This window comes from Oryctolagus cuniculus, chromosome 1 (assembly GCF_964237555.1).
Source record: "Oryctolagus cuniculus chromosome 1, mOryCun1.1, whole genome shotgun sequence".
NCBI classification, from domain to species: Eukaryota; Metazoa; Chordata; class Mammalia; order Lagomorpha; family Leporidae; genus Oryctolagus; species Oryctolagus cuniculus.
In genome coordinates, this window is record NC_091432.1 from 34,732,024 (window position 1) to 34,753,346 (window position 21,323).

General features: G+C 39.4%; 1 protein-coding gene across 23 annotated transcripts in view; it reads left to right on the forward strand.

Moving 5' to 3' along the window:
- The window catches only part of DCDC1 (doublecortin domain containing 1), a 557,706-nt gene that overhangs the window by 112,942 nt on the left and 423,441 nt on the right, over positions 1-21,323 (forward strand). For all 23 annotated transcript variants that reach the window (XM_070071610.1, XM_070071601.1, XM_070071604.1 and 20 more), the window contains one exon: positions 21,116-21,282. In XM_070071610.1, the coding sequence (XP_069927711.1) occupies positions 21,116-21,282 (167 nt within the window). The remainder of the gene's footprint in view (positions 1-21,115; positions 21,283-21,323) is intronic.

Sequence of the window (21,323 nt, forward strand, 5' to 3'; positions counted from 1 at the left end):
TAAGTTTCCTCATTTATAAGTTAGGGTTATAATATTTACTTTGATAGGCTGTTGCAAAGATTAGTGAATTGAGTTGTAAAGTCTTTAGTACAAGAGCCCTGCACATGGTAAATATTGTATAAAATTAGGAACATTATTATTGATATTAATATCACTATTCTTAAAGAAGATAGTATAAGTGTTATGTTTTTGCAGCATTTAGAAATTTGCACTGGTAACAGCACCATTATTAAGATTTATTTTAGTTACCATCATTAAAGTAATTCAGATATCTGAATATTCATTTTCTTTTGAGTCAATACTTCCAGATCCCATGCTGAACTAGTTTCTGTGTGGTTACATAGCACCCACTCTGTCATAAGAGTATTATTTTCTTTCTTTCAGTTTTCTTTTTTTAATTTTATTTATTTTACTTGAAAGTCAGGGTTACACAGAGAGAAGGAGAGGCAGAGAGAGAGAGAAAGAGAGAGGTCTTCCATCCACTGGTTCACTCCCCAGATGGCCACGATAGCCAGAGCTGCACTGATCTGAAGCCAGGAGCCAGGAGTTTCTTCTGGGTCTCCCATGTGGGTGCAGGGGCCCAAGGACTTAGTCCATCTTCTACTACTTTCCCAGACCATAGCAGAGAACTGGATTGGAAGTGGAGCAGCCGGGTCTCAAATCGGTGCCCATATGGGATGCCGGCACTACAGGCCAGAGCGTTAACCTGCTGCACCACAGCGCTGCCCCTCTAAGTTTTATTTATTTATTTGAAAGTTAAAGTTGAGTTAGAGTTGAGTTAGAGTTAGAGTTAGAGCTAGAGCTAGAGCTAGAGCTAGAGCTAGAGCTAGAGCTACAGAGTTAGAGTTAGTTAGTGTTAGAGTTAGATCTTCCATCCTCTGGTTCACTCCCCAAATGACTGCAATGACCAGAGCTGGGCCAATCTGAAACAAGGAGCCAGGAGATTCTTCTGGGTCCCCCACATGGGTGCAGGGGTGCAAGCACTTGGGCCATCTGCTGCTGCTTTCCCAGGTGCATTAGCAGGGAGCTGGATTAGAAGTAGAGGCCGGTGCCACGGCTCAATAGGCTCATCCTCCACCTTGTGGCACCAGCACACCGGGGTCTAGTCCCGGTCGGGGCGCTGGATTCTGTTCCGGTTGCCCCTCTTCCAGGCCAGCTCTCTGCTGTGGCCAGGGAGTGCAGTGGAGGATGGCCCAAGTACTTGGGCCCTGCACCCCATGGGAGACCAGGAGAAGCACCTGGCTCCTGCCTTTGGATCAGTGCGGTACGCCGGCCGCGGCGGCCATTGGAGGGTGAACCAATGGCAAAAAGGAAGACCTTTCTCTCTGTCTCTCTCTCTCACTGTCCACTCTGCCTGTCAAAAAATAAAAAAAATAGAAAAAAATAAATAAAAAAACAAGTAGAGCAACCAGGACTCGAATCGGTGCCCATAGAGGATACTGGCCCACAGGCAGCAGCTTTACCCTCTATGCTATGGCGCTGGCCCCAAGAGTATTATTTTCAATACTAGGTCTCGGTGGCTGCTGTAATGGCCCTTGTCTATAGATTTGTATAAATCTAAGAAATGTACTTCATAGGTATAACTTTCCCCTCATCTCTACATTTAGTTTCAATTGGAGAATAGTTTTTGGTAGATTTTTGAACTGAAACAGCTCTTCATGTGTCTGAGATTTCTGTTCTTAGGGGCCCAGTAGAGACCAGCCTACTGACATTTCCTCTGAAGATAATGGATTTTTCTTCAGTTTCTGAATGTTTCTGGTCTTGCGTTAACATTTCTGTCTGGCACTGCAATATTCAAGGTTCACCTCTACTGTACGTACACCTGGTCCTTTCAGAAAAGTTCTCTTCTCTAACTGGCTTGGGGTTAGCACTGTTTGTCACAGATAAGCACCTTCCTTTCTTTTACGTTCACTTTGCTTTCCAGTACATACTTGGATTTTTCTAATACATGCCTCTAGATATTTTTCTTGCAGGATCTCTTATAGTAACAATATATAGTCGATAAGTTCCAAGTTAGTCAATACCATGCCTTTGTTAAAATCAGTGCTGTCTATTTTCACTTCCCTGAGTTAAATAATTTTACCCAAGGCATATTCTCCCACAGGGTAACATCTGATTTAGAGCTGGAGTCCTTGGTATTTTGTTGGTATGCCTGACTCCCCTAGACCCCTTGCCTTCATCTTTCCTTAATCTTAGCATTTTATGCTCATCTTCCCATCCAATTTGTCCAGATTTTATGTGCATTCTTTGTATGATTGTCCTATCCTTAAAAGAGATTTCTCAATTGCTATTACTATAAATTTACCTGTAATATAAATGCCACCTTTTCACAATATTCAGAATTCTGCCCTCTCTGGGGAATTATTCTAAGTCTGCTCTTTCAAATCTTATCCTCACTCCTCTGTTCTGTTTCGGTGGCCCCATTGCTGCTTCTGATTTGGTAACAAATAACATTGCCCCAGCACCCTGAGTTGTTGGACTTGAATGTGTCTTCTGTATCTCACCTTTAAGGTCTCAGTTTCTCTTTTTTGGTATCTGTCAAATGTATATACTAGGATCAGATGTTTACCATTATTCTGAGGAAATCTGTTCTCTCTGCAGCTGAAGTCAGCTTGTCTTCTGTTACCTTCTTTTGTGAATACACTGTTCTGTTCAGATGATAATAATGAAGTTCATTTTCAAACCACTTTATTTTTCCTGGATTTCTTTAGCAGATTTGATTTGTAATACTTTCCCCAACTAGATTTTACAACTTGAAGAAGATTGAGTATTTTTTTTAAATAACAAACCTATTACCTTTTTTTTTTTTTTGCATAACAATTTTTTTTTATCTTTTATTTAATGAATATAAATTTCCAAAGTACGACTCATGGGTTACAATGGCTTTCCCCCCCATACCGTCCCTCCCACCCACAACCCTCCCCTTTCCCACTCCCTCTCCCCTTCCATTCACATCAAGATTCATTTTCGATTATCTTAATATACAGAAGATCAGCTTAGTATACCTTAAGTAAGGATTTCAACAGTTTGTTCCCACACAGAAACATAAAGTGAAAAATAATAGATGATTTTTTTTAAATGATGATGAAATCAGATCAGACCTATTGTCATGTTTAATCCCAGTGAGAGTCAAGTTGGGAATTGATAATTTCTTTTTCTTTTTTTTTTTTTTTACAGAAAATCAGTTTAGTGTACATTAAGTAAAGATTTCAATCGTTTGCACCCCCATAGAAACACAAAGTGAAATATACTGTTTGAGTACTCGTTATAGCATTAAGCCTCAGTGTACAGCACATTAAGGACAGAGATCCTACATGAGGAGTAAGTGCACAGTGACTCCTGTTGTTGACTTTACAAATTGACACTCCTGTTTATGGCATCAGTAATCTCCCTATGCACCAGTCATGAGTTTCCAAGGCTATGGAAGCCCCTTGAGTTCTCCGACTCTTATCTTGTTTAGACAAGGTCATAGTCAAAGTGGAGGTTCTCTCCTCCCTTCAGAGAAAGGCACCTCCCTCTTTGAAGACCTGTTCTTTCCACTGGGATCTCACTCACAGAGATCTTTTTGCCAGAGTGTCTTGGCTTTCCATGCCTGAAATACTCTCATGGGCTTTTCAGCCAGATCCGCATGCCTTTAGGGCTGATTCTGAGGCCAGAGTGCTATTTAGGACATCCGCCATTCTATGAGTCTGCTGAGTTTCTCACTTCCCATGTTGGATCACTCTCCCCTTTATTTATTCTATCGGTTAGTGTTAGCAGGTACTAGACTTGTTTATGTGCTCCCTTTGACTCTTAGTCCTTTCATTATGATCAATTGTGAACTGAAATTGATCACTTGGAGTAGTGAGATGGCATTGGCACATGCCACCTTGATGGGATTGAATTGGAATCCCCTGGTATGTTTCCAACTCTACCAATTGGGGCAAGTCAGCCCGAGCATGCCCCAAATTATACATCTCTTCCCTCTCTTATTCCCACTCTTATGTTTAACAGGGATCATATTTCAGTTAATTTTTAACACTTAAGAATAACTGTGTGATAATTACAGAATTAAACCAGTCATGTTAAGTAGAACAGACAAAAAAAAAATACTATGAGGGATAATGTATTACCTTTCTATGGGTGAAGCCATAGTGTGGGTTTATGAAATTTTGAACCATGGATTGATAGAGGTTACTCTAAAAGCTGTGGACAAGCCACATCTAACATTAGCTCTTCCAAATGTCCTTTTTTGGCCTAGAATACACTTAATATAATGAAGAATAGAATTTAAGGTGGTGGGTCTAATGCTAACTGTTCAGAACTAGCAATAACATTTTCAAGATAGAATGTTACTATAGCATATGTAGAAGTTTTAGTTAAGGTTCACTGCATAGTTGAAGAGTAAGCAGTAGCAACCTGCTCAGTACAATGGGCATGACCAGCTAGGGATGCTAAGGCCTCCACAGCTTACGTGAGTATGCTAAACCCATTCCCGACCCCTAAGACTGGCATTTTCTGGAGGCCAAGGCCTTTGGAAAATAAACCCAGATGCATTAACTTGCTGTGACCCAACAAGCTCCTGTTCTATGGAGTCCTTGCTTGTTATAAAATTTAAAACCAATCTCCTTGTTTTCTATGTGTATGCCTTCCAGAAGAAAAAAAAAGTTACAAAATTATATGTTCAAGCAAATGACCCAATATAAGTTGCTAGACATGACTGAGGTTAAAAAACAAGCAAACACAGCCCGCCTCCCAAACTACATAGCCCTTACATAACAAAACACCATCAAAGTGTGAGTCACCCCATCAAGGCTTCTCCATAGTCTTGATCTATTAAACTTAACTTTTCAGAATCACCAGCTTTGTCCCAATGATATAGCATATTTCTGAGTTTGGTGAGACATTCTAGTGAACTGAACCTGAGAAGATACTGGAAACCCTATTGTCAGAAGTAAGGATGGCCTCAGGAACTCTGAACATTGCTGATGTCCTAAGTGAGGATAGCCTTGTGGAATACTATTCTCTTTACCTTGCATTTGATTCCCACTTCTCAGTTTCAAAACTTATAAGGAAACCAACAGTAATGAATAAAGTGTGGTACTGGCATAAGGATAGGCATAAAACAATGAAATAGAATTTGAAGTTCAGAAATAAACCAATAAATCTATGGCCAATTGATTTTTGACCAAAGAGCCAAGACCATTTATTGGGGAAATAACAGTCTCTTCAACCAGAGGTGCTAATACAACTAAATCCACATGCAAAAGAATGAAGTTGGAACCTTGCTTCACACCATCTACAAAAACTAGCTCAGTGTGCATCAACAATCTAAATATGAGAACTAAAACCATAAGAGTTCTAGAAGAAAATACAGGGGCATAATCTTCATGACCGTGGATGTGGCAGTGGATTCTCAAACATGATACCAGAAGCATGAACAATAAATAATTGGAAAATCGGACAAATTTTGTGTTTCAAAGGCTGTTGCCAAGAAAGTGAAAAGGTAACTTGCAGAGTGAAAGAAAATGTTTGGAAATCATGTATCTGATAAGGGTTTAGTATCCTGAATATCTAAAAACTACTGTGCCTAACAGCAACAACAAAAAGACCCAATTAAAAAGTGGGTGAAGGTTTTGAATAGACATTTCCTCAAAGAGACATACAAATGGCAACAAGTACATGGGAAGATGCTCAGTATTCTTAGTCATTAGGGAAATGAAAATCCAAGTCAAAACCCCAATGAAATACCATTTCATAAATCCTGTGATGACTATAATAAAACACACATACACCCATGAAAAATGACAAGTATTTTTGAGAATATAGAGAAATTAGAACCCTCATTGGCTGGTTGTGGAAATGTAAGTTATGCATCCACTTTGGAAAAACAATTTGGCAGTTCCCCTAAAAAAATACAGAATTGCAAATGACCCTTTAATTCATAGATATATGGCTCAAAGAATTGAGAAGTACCTCACTAACAAGACACTGTACGTGCATATAGGTACATGCATGGTTATAGCAGCACTATACCTAATGGTCAAAAAGTGGAAACCAGGCCGGCGCCGCGGCTCACTAGGCTAATCCTCCGCCTAGCGGCGCCGGCACACCGGGTTCTAGTCCCGGTCGGGGCGCCGGATTCTGTCCTGGTTGCCCCTCTTCCAGGCCAGCTCTCTGCTGTGGCCCAGGAGTGCAGTGGAAGATGGCTCAGGTGCTTGGGCCCTGCACCCCATGGGAGACCAGGAAAAGCACCTGGCTCCTGGCTCCTGCCATCGGATCAGCGCGGTGCGCCGGCCACAGCGCGCCGGCCGTGGCGGCCATTGGAGGGTGAACCAACGGCAAAGGAAGACCTTTCTCTCTGTCTCTCTCTCTCACTATCCACTCTGCCTGTCAAAAAAAAAAAAAAAAAAAAGTGGAAACCAAATGTCCATGAATGGATGAATATAGAAGCAAGTTATGGTACATAATGGGATGTTACTCAGCCTCAAAAAGTGAAGAACTGATTATATTACAGTGTGAATGAACTTCCCAAGACATTATGTTCAGTGGGAAAAATGAAACCATGAATGGTAACATATTATGTGATTCCACTTATAAAATATCCAGAATGAATGAATCTATAGAGCAGAATGAAGATTGGGTTTTTACCAGGACATATAGGAAAAGAGGATTGGGGGAGAGACAGCTTAATGTGTAAGTGAGTTTACCTTGAAATGATGGAATGCTTTGGAATGGAGGGAGGTAGTGGTAGTGGCATCTTTTGAATCTGCTAAGTGTTACAGTCATTCACTTTAAAATTGTTGATTTTGTGTTACAAACATTTTACCTCAACAAATTATTATTTTTTTAAAGATTTATTTTATTTATTTAAAAAGCAGAGTTACAAATAGAAAGAGGGATAGAGAGATCTTCCATCTGCTGGTTCACTCCCTAAATGTCCACAACAGCCAGGGCTGTGCCATTCTAAAGCCCGGAACCTGGATCTCCCAGGTTCTGGGTCTCCCACTTAGGTACAGGGGACCAAGGACTTGGGCCATCTTCTACTGCTTTCTCAGGCTTTTAGCAGTGGGCTGGATAAGAAGTGGAGCAGCCAGGACTTGAACCCGTACCCATATGTGATGCTGACTTTGCAGGTGGCACCTTAACCCACTTAGCCAAAATGCCTGCCCCAATAAATTATTTTTTAATGACGTAAGGAGCCAAACTGATTTAACCAAGTTGTCCTAGCCAAGGTCACCATAGCTGAGCTGTCAGCCAGCTAATTCTAAGACAGGTGAGCAAGCCCAGCCAGGACCAGTGAAACCATCCCTCCCCCAGTCTGCAGATTTATGAACTGAATAAATCCTGTTGTGTATGCCACTGAGTTCTGAAGTGACTTTTATGCAGCATCACTATGGCCACAGATATCAAATGCAGCTGCCTACTTGTATTTAATAAATATTATCATGTAATCTCATTTCACTAGGAAGACAGCCAAATTCTGAATTTCCAATTCTTTGTATTGTGAAAGAGTAGTATTTCAAAATATATCCCCCCATTTTTTTTTGCCTCAGAACTTTATAGATTGTAATCTCAAACTCTGTATTATTGAGGTTGTTTTTTTTTTTTTTTTTTTTTTTTTTTTTTTTTGACAAGCAGAGTGGACAGTGAGAGAGAGAGACAGAAAGGTCTTCCTTTGCCGTTGGTTCACCCTCCAATGGCCGCCGCAGCTGGCGCGCTGCGGCCAGCGCACCGCGCTGATCCAATGGCAGGAGCCAGGTACTTATCCTGGTCTCCCATGGGGTGCAGGGCCCAAGCACTTGGGCCATCCTCCACTGCACTCCCTGGCCATAGCAGAGAGCTGGCCTGGAAGAGGGGCAACCGGGAAAGAATCCAGCGCCCCGACCGGGACTAGAACCCGGTGTGCCAGCGCTGCAAGGTGGAGGATTAGCCTAGTGAGCCACGGCGCTGGCCCTGTATTCTTTTTTTTAAGTTTTATTTATTTATTTGAAAGGCAAAGTGACACACACACAGAGGGAGAGATCTTCTATCTGCTGGTTCACTTGTCAAATGCCCAAAATAGCTAGGGCTGGACAAAGCTGAAACCAGGAGCCAGGAACTACATTTGGGTCTCCCATGTACGTGGCAAGAATCAAAGTACTTGAGTGATCACTTGCTGTCTCCTAGGTACATTACCAGAAAGTTGCATTGGAAGCAGAAGCGGTTCTCTATCCCAGGCACTCTGATATGGGATATAGTTGTCACAAGCAACTGTTTAACCTGCTGTGCCATGATGCCCCACCCCCACACACTGTATTCTGACATTCAAGAAGTTTCATTATGTGATCTTGTCCAACCCCTCTAGCTTAATAACCCACACCTACCCAAAATAGACCTTTTTTTGTACTTTTTTATTTTTTAAGCTTTACAAGTTTCATGTATTTCATATATACAGATTTAGGAACATAGTGATACTTCCCTCACCTACTCTCTCCTACCCATACTCCAACCCTTCCTCCTCCTCCTTCTCATGTTCCCACTCTTAATTTCTACAAAGTTCTATTTTCAGTTTATGTAAGGATTGTATAGTTAGCCCTACATTAAGTAAAAGAGTTCAACAAATAGTGTGAAAAAAAAAAATTGTTCCTCAATGGAAGAGACAAGGGCTGTAATTAATCATCGCAAAATAGACCTTTTATTGTAGCTAGATCAGCATCTTCAGGGTCTCAGACACTGCAGTGACTTGCACAGTTCCCAAGTTCATTACTTTGCTTATATTATTTTATGACTATTTGGATCATCTTCCTATTCTCCATCTAATCCATAATTAGTGATTTATGTCCATCAGGAGGTATTACATTATTTTGTGGCAACAAGTGATTTAGAACTCTCAGTATACATTTTTGTTGGGCATTGCCTAAAACCTCCATTACAACATGGCGCCTGGTGAATGTTCGAGGGGCGTGTCTGCGGCTGCTGCGGTTAAGCTACGTAAGATCAGACCACTGGCAGGGATAGGTCTGCTTTGGTTCTGGACACGTGGACAGTGCGTGATCCCTATACTTTGCTTAAGATGCCCCTGTGCGTGGTCCACCCATGCCTGCGTGACTTTTTCGCTGATTGGCTCCCCTACTGCGCATGTCTTTCGTAAGCTTTATAAGCCTGTACACTTCCTCAATAAAGTAGTTCTTGCTTCGACAGAACTCACGGGTGCTTGCTGCGGTGTGCTTGACCCGTCAACCTTACCTCTCATGTTTGCCTTGTCGGGGAGTGCTTGTACTGTCCCCTGCTGGTCAGGGGCCAGCCTCAGGCTTAAGACCCCAACACATTTTGGCAAATTCCATAGGGCTATCAATGACATATACAAAGGTATATTTTTAAACTCATGTTACATGTGTTTGTAGGTCAAAGGCACCTGTACTAGAATTTATCAAAGTAAATCACTTGCCTTCTTAATTAACAGCATGAAATGTGTAACTTTTCTGTGGGGAAGCACATTGCAAGTCACACAGCTAAGTCTGTTATGAATATAAGATGAGAAGGCCAGCAGATGTTTTGAATAGGCCGGCAGATGTTTTGAATTATCCAAAATCTATTAGTTATATACTGCTAGGTAACATATTACCCCAAAATTTAGCAGTTCAAAGCAACAAATATGTACTATGTCTCAGTGTTAGTAAGAAATTCAGGATTGGCTTAAATTGATTCCTGACTCTCCTGACTCTGGGTTGCTCACAAAGCTTGAATTGAAGTGTCAGTCTACAAAGTTTTAATATATCATTTAAAATATTATTTAAATCCTACATTACTTTGTTTACTAAAACCTCATTTTTGTAACTTCTTTTTTTTAGATTTTTATTTATTTATTTGACAGGTAGAATTACAGACAGTGAGGGAGACAGAGACAGAGAGAAAGGTCTTCTTTCCATTGGTGCACTCCCCAATTGGCCCCAATGGCCGGAGCTGCGCCGATCCGAAGCCAGGAGCTGGGTGCTTCTTCTTGGTCTCCCATGTGGGTGCAGGGGCCCAAGCACCTGGGTCATCCTCCACTGCTTTCCCAGGCCACAGCAAAGAGCTGGACTGGAAGAGGAGCAACCGGGATTAGAACCCGGTGCCCATATGGGATGCCGGCACCACCGGCGGAGGATTACCCTAGTGAGCCACAGTGCCTGCCCCTGTAATTTCTTTTTTGTTTACTTTGTTTAGTAATATCTTCTTTTCATAACTTCTTTGGATTCTGTTCATAACATATGACATAAAATTTGTTTATATCATATTTCTCTTTTGTGTGTGTAGGACTATCTCCTTAACTGGAGAGGAATTTTTGTATAATATTTTACTTTAAAAAATCTAATATCTAGAGGCCAGTGCTGTGGCCTAGCAGGTAAAGCCTGTTGCCTGTAGTACCAGCATCCCATATGGGTGCTGGTTCGAGTCTTGACTGCTCCATTTCTGATACAGCCCCTGCTATGTATGGCCTGGGAAAGCAGTAAAAGATGGCCCAAGTCTTTAGGCCCCTTTGGGCCCCTTTGGGCATAGGAGACCTGGAAGAAGTTCCTGGCTCCTAGCTTCAGATCTGCCTAGCTCCAGCCGATGTGGCCATCTGGAGAGTGAACCAGAGGATGGAAGACTTCTCTATCTGTCTGTACCTCTGCCTCTCTGTAACTCTCTGATTTTCAAATAAATAAATCTCTAAAAAATCTAATGTCTACCGTAGACCTGAAATATAAAAGATATTTAAAAAAATCATATTCAAATAAGCATTGCTAATCATACTCTTGATGTTACGGTGCCTGGAACTTATTAAGTGATGAAAATAATTTTAAATCAATGAATTAATTTAAATCCCCCAAAATTCTTTGATGAATTAAATTTGCAATAAGTTACTCACTACCAAATACTTTTTGTTGGTAGTTCTCACTGATAGTACTTAAAGACTTACTTACCACTCAGTAGCAGTTTGCCTTACTCCATAGAACCATAGAACTTTAAAAGTTCCAAGATTCTCATTTATTGATGTACAGTGCAGTATAGGAACAAATGACAATGACTGTCTTTTCATTCCCTATTTCAGAATAGTGTTGATTGGTTTACTTTTGATCTCATCAAAAGGGTTTTTGGTGATCACCAAAATCTCACCATTTTTGTGAATCTTCTCTAAATTGTCTCCCACTAGTGTCTAGTCACATCATGTTCCATTTCTTTTTTTGTTTTTTCTTTTTTGACAGGCAGAGTTAGACAGTGAGAGAGAGAGAGAGAGAGAGAGACAAAGGTCTTCCTTTTCCATTGGTTCACCCCCTAAATGGCCACTATGGCCGGTGTACTATGGCCGGCATGCTGCGGCTGGCATGCTGCGGCTGGCATGCTGCGCAGATCTGGAGCCAGGAGCCAGGTGCTTCTTCTGGTCTCCCATGCGGGTGCAGGGCCCAAGCACCTGGGCCATCCTCCACTGCCTTCTCAGGCCACAGCAGAGAGCTGGCCTGGAAGAGAAGCAACTGGGACAGAATCCATTGCCCCAACCGGGACTAGAACCCAGGGTGCTGGCGCTGCAGGCGGAGGATTAGTCTAGTGAGCCGTGGCTCCGGCCCACAAGCCATTCTTTTAAAATATTTTCTAAAATGTTTTAGAGAATTAAGATGAACTTTATGAGTGAAGCGTCTTTGGAATTCAACATGTGTGCTTCTCTTCAGTGTTTAAGTGCCCCTTTTACTCACTTTTTTTTTTTTTTTTTGACAGGCAGAGTGGACAGTGAGAGAGAGAGACAGAGAGAAAGGTCTTCCTTTGCCGTTGGTTCACCCTCCAATGGCCGCCATGGCCGGTGCGCTGCGGCCGGCGCACCGCGCTGATCCAATGGCAGGAGCCAGGAGCCAGGTGCTTTTTCCTGGTCTCCCACGGGGTGCAGGGCCCAAACACTTGGGCCATCCTCCACTGCACTCCCTGGCCACAGCAGAGAGCTGGCCTGGAAGAGGGGCAACCGGGACAGAATCCGGCGCCCCGACCGGGACTAGAACCCGGTGTGCCGGCGCCGCTAGGCGGAGGATTAGCCTAAGTGAGCCGCAGCGCCGGCCTTACTTACCTTTCTTCTTCAAAACTTATGACACAGAAACTTCAGGATCTTGCTGAAGAGTGTTGCCGAGTGCACCTTAATTACTGCGTAATTAATGCATCCTTGACTCTCTAGGGCAAGCATTGCTATACACAAAGGCAGCTGCCAGAAGAGAGCCCTTTTGTGTTAGAAAGATGCCACTCAGATCAGGAGGTCTTCAGAACTGTGTTCTCTGTGACTTTGGTATGGTTCCAGGGTTCCTTATATGTGGTCCTCATGCCTCTTAGTGAGGACCCAGGCAAGAGACTGGGGCTGTCCTTGTTGCTTGGATCCAAAACACAATCACTGATTTGCATTTTTTTTTTTTTTGGTCATATAGAGATAGACAGTGAGAGAGAGAGACAGAGAGAAATGTCTTCCTTTTTCCGTTGGTTCACTCCCCAAATGGCTGCTGTGGACTGGGCGCACCACGCCAATCCGAAACTAGGAGCCAGGTGCTTCCTCCTGGTCTCCCATGCGGGTACAGGCCCCAAGCACCCGGGCCTCCCTCCACTGCCTTCCTGGGCCACAGCAAAGAGCTGGACTGGAAGAGGAGCAGCCGGGTTAGAACCCAGTGCCCACAGGGGATGCTGGCGCCGCAGGCAGAGGATTAACCAAGTGAGCCACGGTGCTGGCCCTGATTTATATTTTCACTATTGATCTGCCAAACATGTTAAAAACTTTATTATGGCTTGATTAAAAAGATATTTTGGTGGCAGTTAGAGACCTCTCATTATAACTGGATCACTGTCTTCCTCTGTTAAATATGTGAATGCAGCATTTTGTGATACGAGCATTAATAAAGCAGTCTCATCTACTCATAGACTAATATCTGTCAGAAATCCCCTTTTATCTCCATGAAGATGTGATCAGCACTCCTAGGTTTTGTTGGGCTAAACTTGCTTCAGTATTTCATGTTGTTTTTTGGTCAAGTCCTTGTACCCTTACCCCTTGAATTTCTCTTTCTATTTTTAGGCTTTTTTTAAGTCTTTATGTTCAGCCTTTGAACTCTAACACCAAAAATCTTACTCTGACTCTAATGACTTCTCTATGATTCCAGAAGTCCATTATAGAATATGCTATACTAAGTATAATTGCTGATGAAAACAAATAGCCTAATTTTTACTACCTGTTATTACAAAGTTCTCCATGTTGCCTTAACATTTCCATTCAGGGGAACCAAACTGCTTTATTCACAATTAAGTGATTTCTAGGACTCTCTCAATTAGGTATGTGTGTTTAGGGGATTAATATTTTGAGACTTAAAAAAAGAGAACAAAAAATTAAAAGAGCCATATTTTTTTATAATTTGTATTAGTGTGACTGCAATAGAGAATTTTGACATATTTTACAATTATCTTGGATTTGAATGTTATTTATAGATAAGTGCTTTGTATTCTTGTTTTACTGTTTTTAATTATATCTTTTCCTACTGGGTCAAAAGTTCTTTTGTACCACATGTAACACTATTTGGGTCAAACTTTTCAGGATAGTAATATAAATTATAAAATAAATAAATGATAAAATGTCAGTTATTAAGCAGTTATATAACAACATTCATAAAGGTCATTACTTTCTAGTTTTTGGTAAATTTATTTGAGTTCTATATATTATACTTTTTACAACTACTCTATGATGATAGTTTAAATTTTATACAAAATTTTAAAGTTCAAAAGAGCATGTCATAAAGCATGTCATATGTATTCAATTTTATATATTGATATAGACCACTGCCACATAAAAACAGACTAAGTATAGTTGTTTCTCAACATTTCTCTAAGTATTCTTAAGTTGAGGTTAGATCAATCCAATTAAGTTATTTTACATCATCACTAAATAGCAGATGTTTTAGATGCCCAAGAAATTGAGTTCACAAAATACTCAGATTTTTCAAAGACGTACAAACTATTGCTTTTGTTGAGGGAAAAGGCAAGATTCAGACAATAGAATCCCAGCTTATTTCTACTTGTATAAATCAAGTCATTTAAATAAATGAATTGTGTATGCTGACCTGTTCTACCAATGTGCTACTGGGGGTGGATGGAAAAAAAGATGTGCATGGTGGTGGAAGTAGAAAGAGGCATAAAGCGTATTGGAAAACTACCAAATGTCCCCTGCAAATGGGCCCTATTCAGAATCAGTAAGCGTATGATGAGTGAAGTGGTTTTGAATATCGCCTTTAGATTCCATGCTGTTACAAGGCCAGCCCTGAACATGGCAACTCTTATTTCCACACACAGTACCTCTTCACTCTCAATTTAACCCCAAAATCTGATGAACCCATTACTCCATACTTGATTTCATGGAACAAGGAGTAGATATAGTTACAAATGATCAATCACAAGCCGTGAACCAAAGCAGCAAGGCATTAACAATTCACACCATTTCGGTCCACTTGCTCAAGCAGAAGATGTGCCAGCATATTTAATGCACAGCTACTTCGTTCAGTTTAAGAAAAGACACGACTTAAGCTGCATTTTCAAAAAAGAGGGGACTTCCTAAGGTTTCATACTTCCTAATCCCCAATGTCAACGTTTGCCCACAATCAGCAATTAAAATAACCAAGTATCCTGTAAAGGTCATAATGTCTAAATTAAATTTTGCTCAGGTAAAAAACAACATGATCTATGAAATTCTTCCCTCCAGTGCATCCATGTTCTGCTTGATCCTATCATACAAATCAATGTCTCTTACAGCAGAACTATACCACTTAGACCCCATAGGCAATGTGCCGTCAGTTTAATAGGATCACTGAAAAACTAAAGCAGCTGTGAAAGATTGCTCTAAGTATAGCAATCGTGCGCTTGTCATTTTGTTCAGTGGAGGAAAAATCCAAATTTGGGTAGGCATCGGTATTTAAGAAAACGACTGCGAACTCTATTCTCACAAGTACCTTAGGGACAATAAGATTTGACATACAGCATATAAACAAAAGTACACAGCAGCTGTTAGTTTAATTTTGTTTGAATAAAAATATGCTGACATAAATCAGGCAACCTAGGAGACAGCCTGCTCTCCATCACTCAACCTTCCCAGCAGACCACACCCTCCAGTGGCATCTATTGGTTGTTCTGGGATGAGGAGCTTTCTGGCTATTATCTAAAGCTGGATGAACAGCATTAAAACACATATATACCTTGGCATTAGCTCAAACTTCCCACAGGCATACTTTCTGGACTGGGAAGAAGTCAAATGTTAGTATCTTTGAAGAGCTCTCTTTGTCCCAAAATGACTCTTTAGGTCAGCTTAGTTAAAAAAGAAAAGAAAAGAAAAGACAGATAAAGAAAAAACCAAAACAAATTCCCATCAAATGGTGAGAATTTCCCAAATTTCTCAGTCTATTTCTAAATGATGAGCGACTAATAATAGTTGAGTATTTTTGAGGCTGAGATATGCAACTTACTGCCACAAAGCACATAAAAGATTCTTTGTAGGTAGTTGTGCTCTGGGCAGTGTTTTCCTCTTTCATAAACTCATGTACTCTGACTGAAATGTGAAAATTACAATTTTATGTAAATTATTATTCTAGATATTTGATTGGCATGAACTTCAATTTTTTTTACTGAAAGCAGATTATTAAAGCCTTTGATTATTTCCTTTGATTATTTTTGAAGATATATTTTTAAAATCCTGAACATTTTATCTTTTCATGCTAGATTCAAATACACTATGCAAAGTGGTTCTTTTTTTTTTGGACAGGCAGAGCGGATAGTGAGAGAGAGAGAGACAGAGAGAAAGGTCTTCTTTTTGCCCGTTGGTTCACCCTCCAATGGCCGCCACGGCTGGCGTGCTGCGGTCAGCGCACCGCGCTGATCCAAAGCCAGGAGCCAGGTGCTTCTCCTGGTCTCCCATGGGGTGCAGGGCCCAAGCACCTGGGCCATCCTCCACTGCCTTCCCGGGCCACAGCAGAGAGCTGGCCTGGAAAAGGGGCAACCGGGACAGAATCCGGCGCCCCGACCGGGACTAGAACCCGGTGTGCCGGCGCCGCTAGGTGGAGGATTAGCCTATTGAGCCGCGATGTCGGCTGCAAAGTGGTTCTTTTAATGTCAGATATTGCTTTTGGAGAGGATGTATATATAATCTATATAGTTTAGGTATAGATCGTGACAGAACATATCCATCTGTATCTAATTGGTATTTTATTAGTTTGGTGGTTTCTCTTTAGAGGGATTTTTGGGTCCTTCTCATGTACTATTCCTATCTTTTGTTGCAGTAAGCTTAATCTTTTTATCAGTGATGAAAATAGTTTAAATGTAAGGTCCTCTTGAAGATTGATCAGTTTGTTTTCTTATTTAGTGTTTGAAATTGCTGTTTGGAGTTCTTAGAGGGATATGCCTTTATAATTTAACGTAATTATTTTAAATTCAATCTAATAATGCCATATTGCATAAATATTATGTGTCTTTCCCTTTAGGAGCATGATTTGTAGGCTAAAGGGTAGGCTAGAGAACATAAATTTTCCAAGAAGTTTAAAAAATATCCACCTTTTGCCTTTGCCTGGCTAGTTAAAACTTCATTGCCAAATCCTATGGTTTTCTTTTTATGTTTGTTTTCTTCCTTATTCTTCAAAATAATATTAGAAGTAAAACAAGAGCGTATACCCTAATTATGTTTTGAAATTCTTGTATACTTATATTTATATTTAATGATTTATAGAAAGTTGCAAGTTCTGTGGCTGGCGCTGTAGCATAGTAGGTTAGGCTTCTGTTCAGTGCTGGCATCCCATATGGGTGCTGGTTTGAGTTCTGGCTGCTCCACTTTTGATGCAGGCCCCTGCTAATGGCCTGGGAAAGCAGTAGAGGATGGGCCAGGTACAGGGTCCTCTGCACCCACGTGGGAGACCTGAATAGAGCTTCTGGCTCCTGGATTTGGATCTGCCCAGCTCTGCCCATTGTGGCCATTTGGGGAGTGGGCCAGTGGATGGAAGACTTCTGCCTCTCTCTGTGTGTGTCTCTCCCTTTCTCAGTCTGTAACTCTGCCTCTCAAATAAATTAATATATATTTTTAAAAAGTTCTAAATGGTGCCAAATAGTTATACTCATGGTCCTAAAAGTGAACCTACAGGACTGTGCACAGCATATTTGAATTACCATTTATTCACCCAGTAGACATTTTTTGAGGCCTGCTTTTACTAAACTAAAAGTTACCCATGATAAAATGTACGAATTAGCCAGTTTTGATCATTCACAATGTATACAGTATTGAAACATCCTATTGTACCTGGTAAATCTTTACAATTACTATTTTTCAAGTAAAAATAGTTAAAATAAAATCAGTCTAAGAGCAAACTTTAAATTATTTAGGATTTACTGGAGGAAGGAAAAGATGAGGACTAAAAGAAATCAATAAGGAAAAATATATAAGAAATTTTACATAAGCATAGGAGAGGGAGCAAGTAATTCTGCTTAAATAATTTCTGCTATTTTGCCAGAGGAAGTAACATTTGGTGTGACTCTTGAGGAATATGTTAACAGGGAGAAAAGGGAGAAAAATGCAAAGGAAATGGAATAGCATAAAGTAGAAATATATCACTTGATAGTTCTGAAATTAATTTAGCTACTACTTTTAGTCATATGATCTATATACTTAAAATGTTCAGTATTAGCTCTGTCCAGTGAAGGTACTCTTTCTGGTTACATGACCTGTTTATCTAACATTTTCAGTCTCAGTTCCAAACCTATTGAAAATATTACATTAATTTCAATTTTCCCTCTAGTCATAACTTGAGATAAAACAAAATTAATAAAAAGTTATTATCCACATAACTTTTCATTTTTTCCAGTGGTGGAAATGATCCTAGAAGAATGATCTCATTTGACTGATGTGTGTATATTGATAAATTTAAGGAATAATTACTTTCCAAACCATTTAATATAAAATATTAAGGGCTTACTAAATGAAAACTCTGAAAATACAGGAAAGCAAATTCTTATCACAGTCATATACATATGAGAAAACAGGTAGAACATCTGCATTAAAGACCTTCCACATAAGGAGACATGCTTATATGTAGTTCTGCATACAAATATTAAAGGGACACAGGATAACCTTCTCGAATGAGGTAAGTAGCAGTTAGACAAGCACATGGTTTGGAAACACACTAAAGGTAATATCCCCAAAGGCATCTGTGTGTTCATGTGTGTGTGTGTGTGTGTGTACATACATGTATATTTAATATCTACCATGAGCTGTGCTAACTTGTAGTAGCATCTGTGTTCATTTTCCTTCCAAGGCTAATGCATGTCTATTGATCTTTATAAATCATTGTCCTAGTTTTTTGCATGTATTTATATAATAGTCATTTTTAACAGAATGATGTCTCATATAGGGAAGGAGAACTCTACACACACAAAGGAGAATAGAAAATCATTGATTAAGAACACTTATGACTTCTCATTTGGTATAAAATATTATGGATCCCCATGAACACATAAAAATAATTAAATAATTTACACATGTGCTAAAAATTTATGGTTGAGGTTGAAAAGTCAAATGATTTCTGTTTAAAAAAATCAACCATCCAATTATACTTCAAAACTACATTTTAGGGCTAGGCTCCTTTTTAAAAGTATAGAATGGAGAGTTCTTTAATTCTAACTCTATAACTATATTTTTTCAAAATAATATATTAGGCCGATTTATATTTTCTTTCCAAGTACTTAGACATATCATTTTCTTATGTTTTCTGTACCTTCCTAGTTAGTGGAAACATTGTTTGTTCTTGGAGTGTGCTTTGTCTTCCTTTTCAAGAAGATCATCAAAGTTACTAGTTTGCAGCTTCCAAAAAGAAAGAACCTTCTAATCCCTAGTTCAGAGGCTAACCTTTATTAGTGCTCTCGTGCTTATAATGAGGGTCCTGCTTCCAGCAGGGAGATTCTGGGATACTGAACAGATTATTCAACAAGTTCACAGCACATTCTGAAGTCCCTTATAAAACCTGCGTGTGAATACTGCTTTCTTTGCTTTGCTGTTTCTGGTTTCCATAGTATTCCTAATTATATAAATCATGTGGAGCATGGGAGCTGTTTTCCCTCCAATATCAATTCTGACACTACTTATCTTGTGATTAATTTTTTTCTAAACTGTGTGTGTGTTTTTTTTTTTAAATAATTCTGGTGGAGCATACAAACCGAAAAAAAAAGTTTTCTTGTTAGAAGATTTAATAAATGCCTTTTTGGAATCCCTTGGACTGACATAAAGAATCTGAAAGTTATTTTGTGACAAGCATAGATGAATGAGACTAATCTTATAAAATGTTCTGATTTAAATTCAAGATTAACTATAGGTTGTAAATCATTCATGTTTATCACCTACTTCTTTATTTAACTTTATTTTGTCTTAACACCTATTTATGTAGTGTCTTTCAATGTTCAAAAGCATACTAAATTCAGTGAGTGTGCCAATTAAAGATGTATAAATTAAAATCTAATATATAATAGTATATGGATACTGAAGGAATAAGCTAAAAGTGCTGATGATTTGTAAGCCAGGTTTCTTTGAGAAAAATTATAATAAATGTTGACTTATACACTTTCGAGGTTCACTCCTTTTAGTTTTTCTTTTGTAATGCATGTGATTTTATGTTTTTTAAAAGTTTGAGAAGTTAGTTATGATAAAAGTTACAGAGAATAAGAATTGCTCCAAGAGTATAAAAATAGGATTGACAAGTGATTTTTAGGAATTAGTTTCTCAAACATGTTCTTCATGCGTATTTTAGATATTTGGGATGTCTAAATAATCATTGGGTTGTAATTTCCTTTTAATTTTATTTGTAGTAGAAAACCTCAATCTCTATTTTCAACATTCTTTTAGTATTGAATATATTATACAGACTTTAAATTGTGTTTTGAAAGAGCGTCATTGAGCTTAGTGCTATAAAATTCATAACTTTTTTTTTTAACCAAGAGCAAAATCAGCAGAATACCAGTAGCAAAGGCCATTTGCATAACTCAGCCTCTGAGCAGCTAAGCTGAACCTAATTGTAATTCAATTTCCAGATTGCTATGCTAGGCCTCTCTGCATAAAATACCCAAGTATAACATAACCCATAGCATGAACGTATTTTCTTTGTTGGTGATCTATTCAATTCCCCCTTCTAATGGAAAGAGGTATCAGAATGAGGTATCCAAGACATAAAGTTGTTCTGGATGCTTATGTTTGTGTTAAATGTATAAACATTAAAGACCAAGTTAAAAAAAAGCCTTTCATCTTTCTGGGTTCTCAAGTATGCCAAGGATTTTGTTATTTCTTCATTTCTGGCTCTTCAGAGGAAAATTAATTCTTGAAAAATGTTAGCTAACTGCCATGTTGTTTGACTATTTTACACTAGAAAGACTTTATAAGCTAATCATGTGAAAAAGTGTGTAAACATGTCTGTCAAGTCCATATGGATGTTGCAGTACAGGCCCACAAGTAAATGTCTTTTATCTGTTTATAAAATGTGTGCTGGAGTAGTATTCCTAAGTCCTCAATAGTTTATAAATGAGAAATTTAAAAACAAAAAGGTATGATAAAATGTTTGCTTAAGATTCTCCCCCTTGCTTTTAAACAGTTTTGCCACCCTGTTTTATGGGTTATTTAAGGAATGATAAGCCTTGAATAAGAATGGCTTATAAAGGTGAGGATTATATCTTATGAATAATTTCCAGTTATGATGTTTTAGGTATAGGGACTCCTCTACAGGAAGCTATAATACAGAAACAACATGGATCTTACAATTTTATCGGGACAATGCAAGTAGATTTCAGCAAGGTTGGTTCCAACTCATCTGTGATAAATGAGAAGATAAGGCAATCAGTGCACACCATGACACTCTGTGCAGCTAGTTAGGCACACTTCAGAACTATTCAGGTGTGCTCACAAAGCTTATGAGTCTTGCTTGGGGGGGTGTCTCAATATAAATACATCCTTCATGGTGGCCACTAGTAATGCAGGAATTGCCTCTCTAAGACTTAACCCAGGTCAGACATAAATAATAGATGTTAAGAGTTAGCTCTGGTATTGGGGCTGTGCTTCAGGCAGTGTATTTCAGTTGGGTCAAAAGAATTGTTTTCCCTTCTTTTCTCATAGTTCCTCTGCTTGAAAAATGCTTGCAAAATTCCATCACACCTTTGCGAGGACCACTTTGGGTCTCTAAGGGAGAAGGTTTCAGCCCCTCAGGAGCTAAGATGTACATCCAAGGAGTTCTTGTGGCCTTGTACCAACGATTAAAGTCTGCAAAAAAATATTATAAACAGGTGAGTCATCCCTCTTTGAAAAACTGCTTTATTATGTTTTA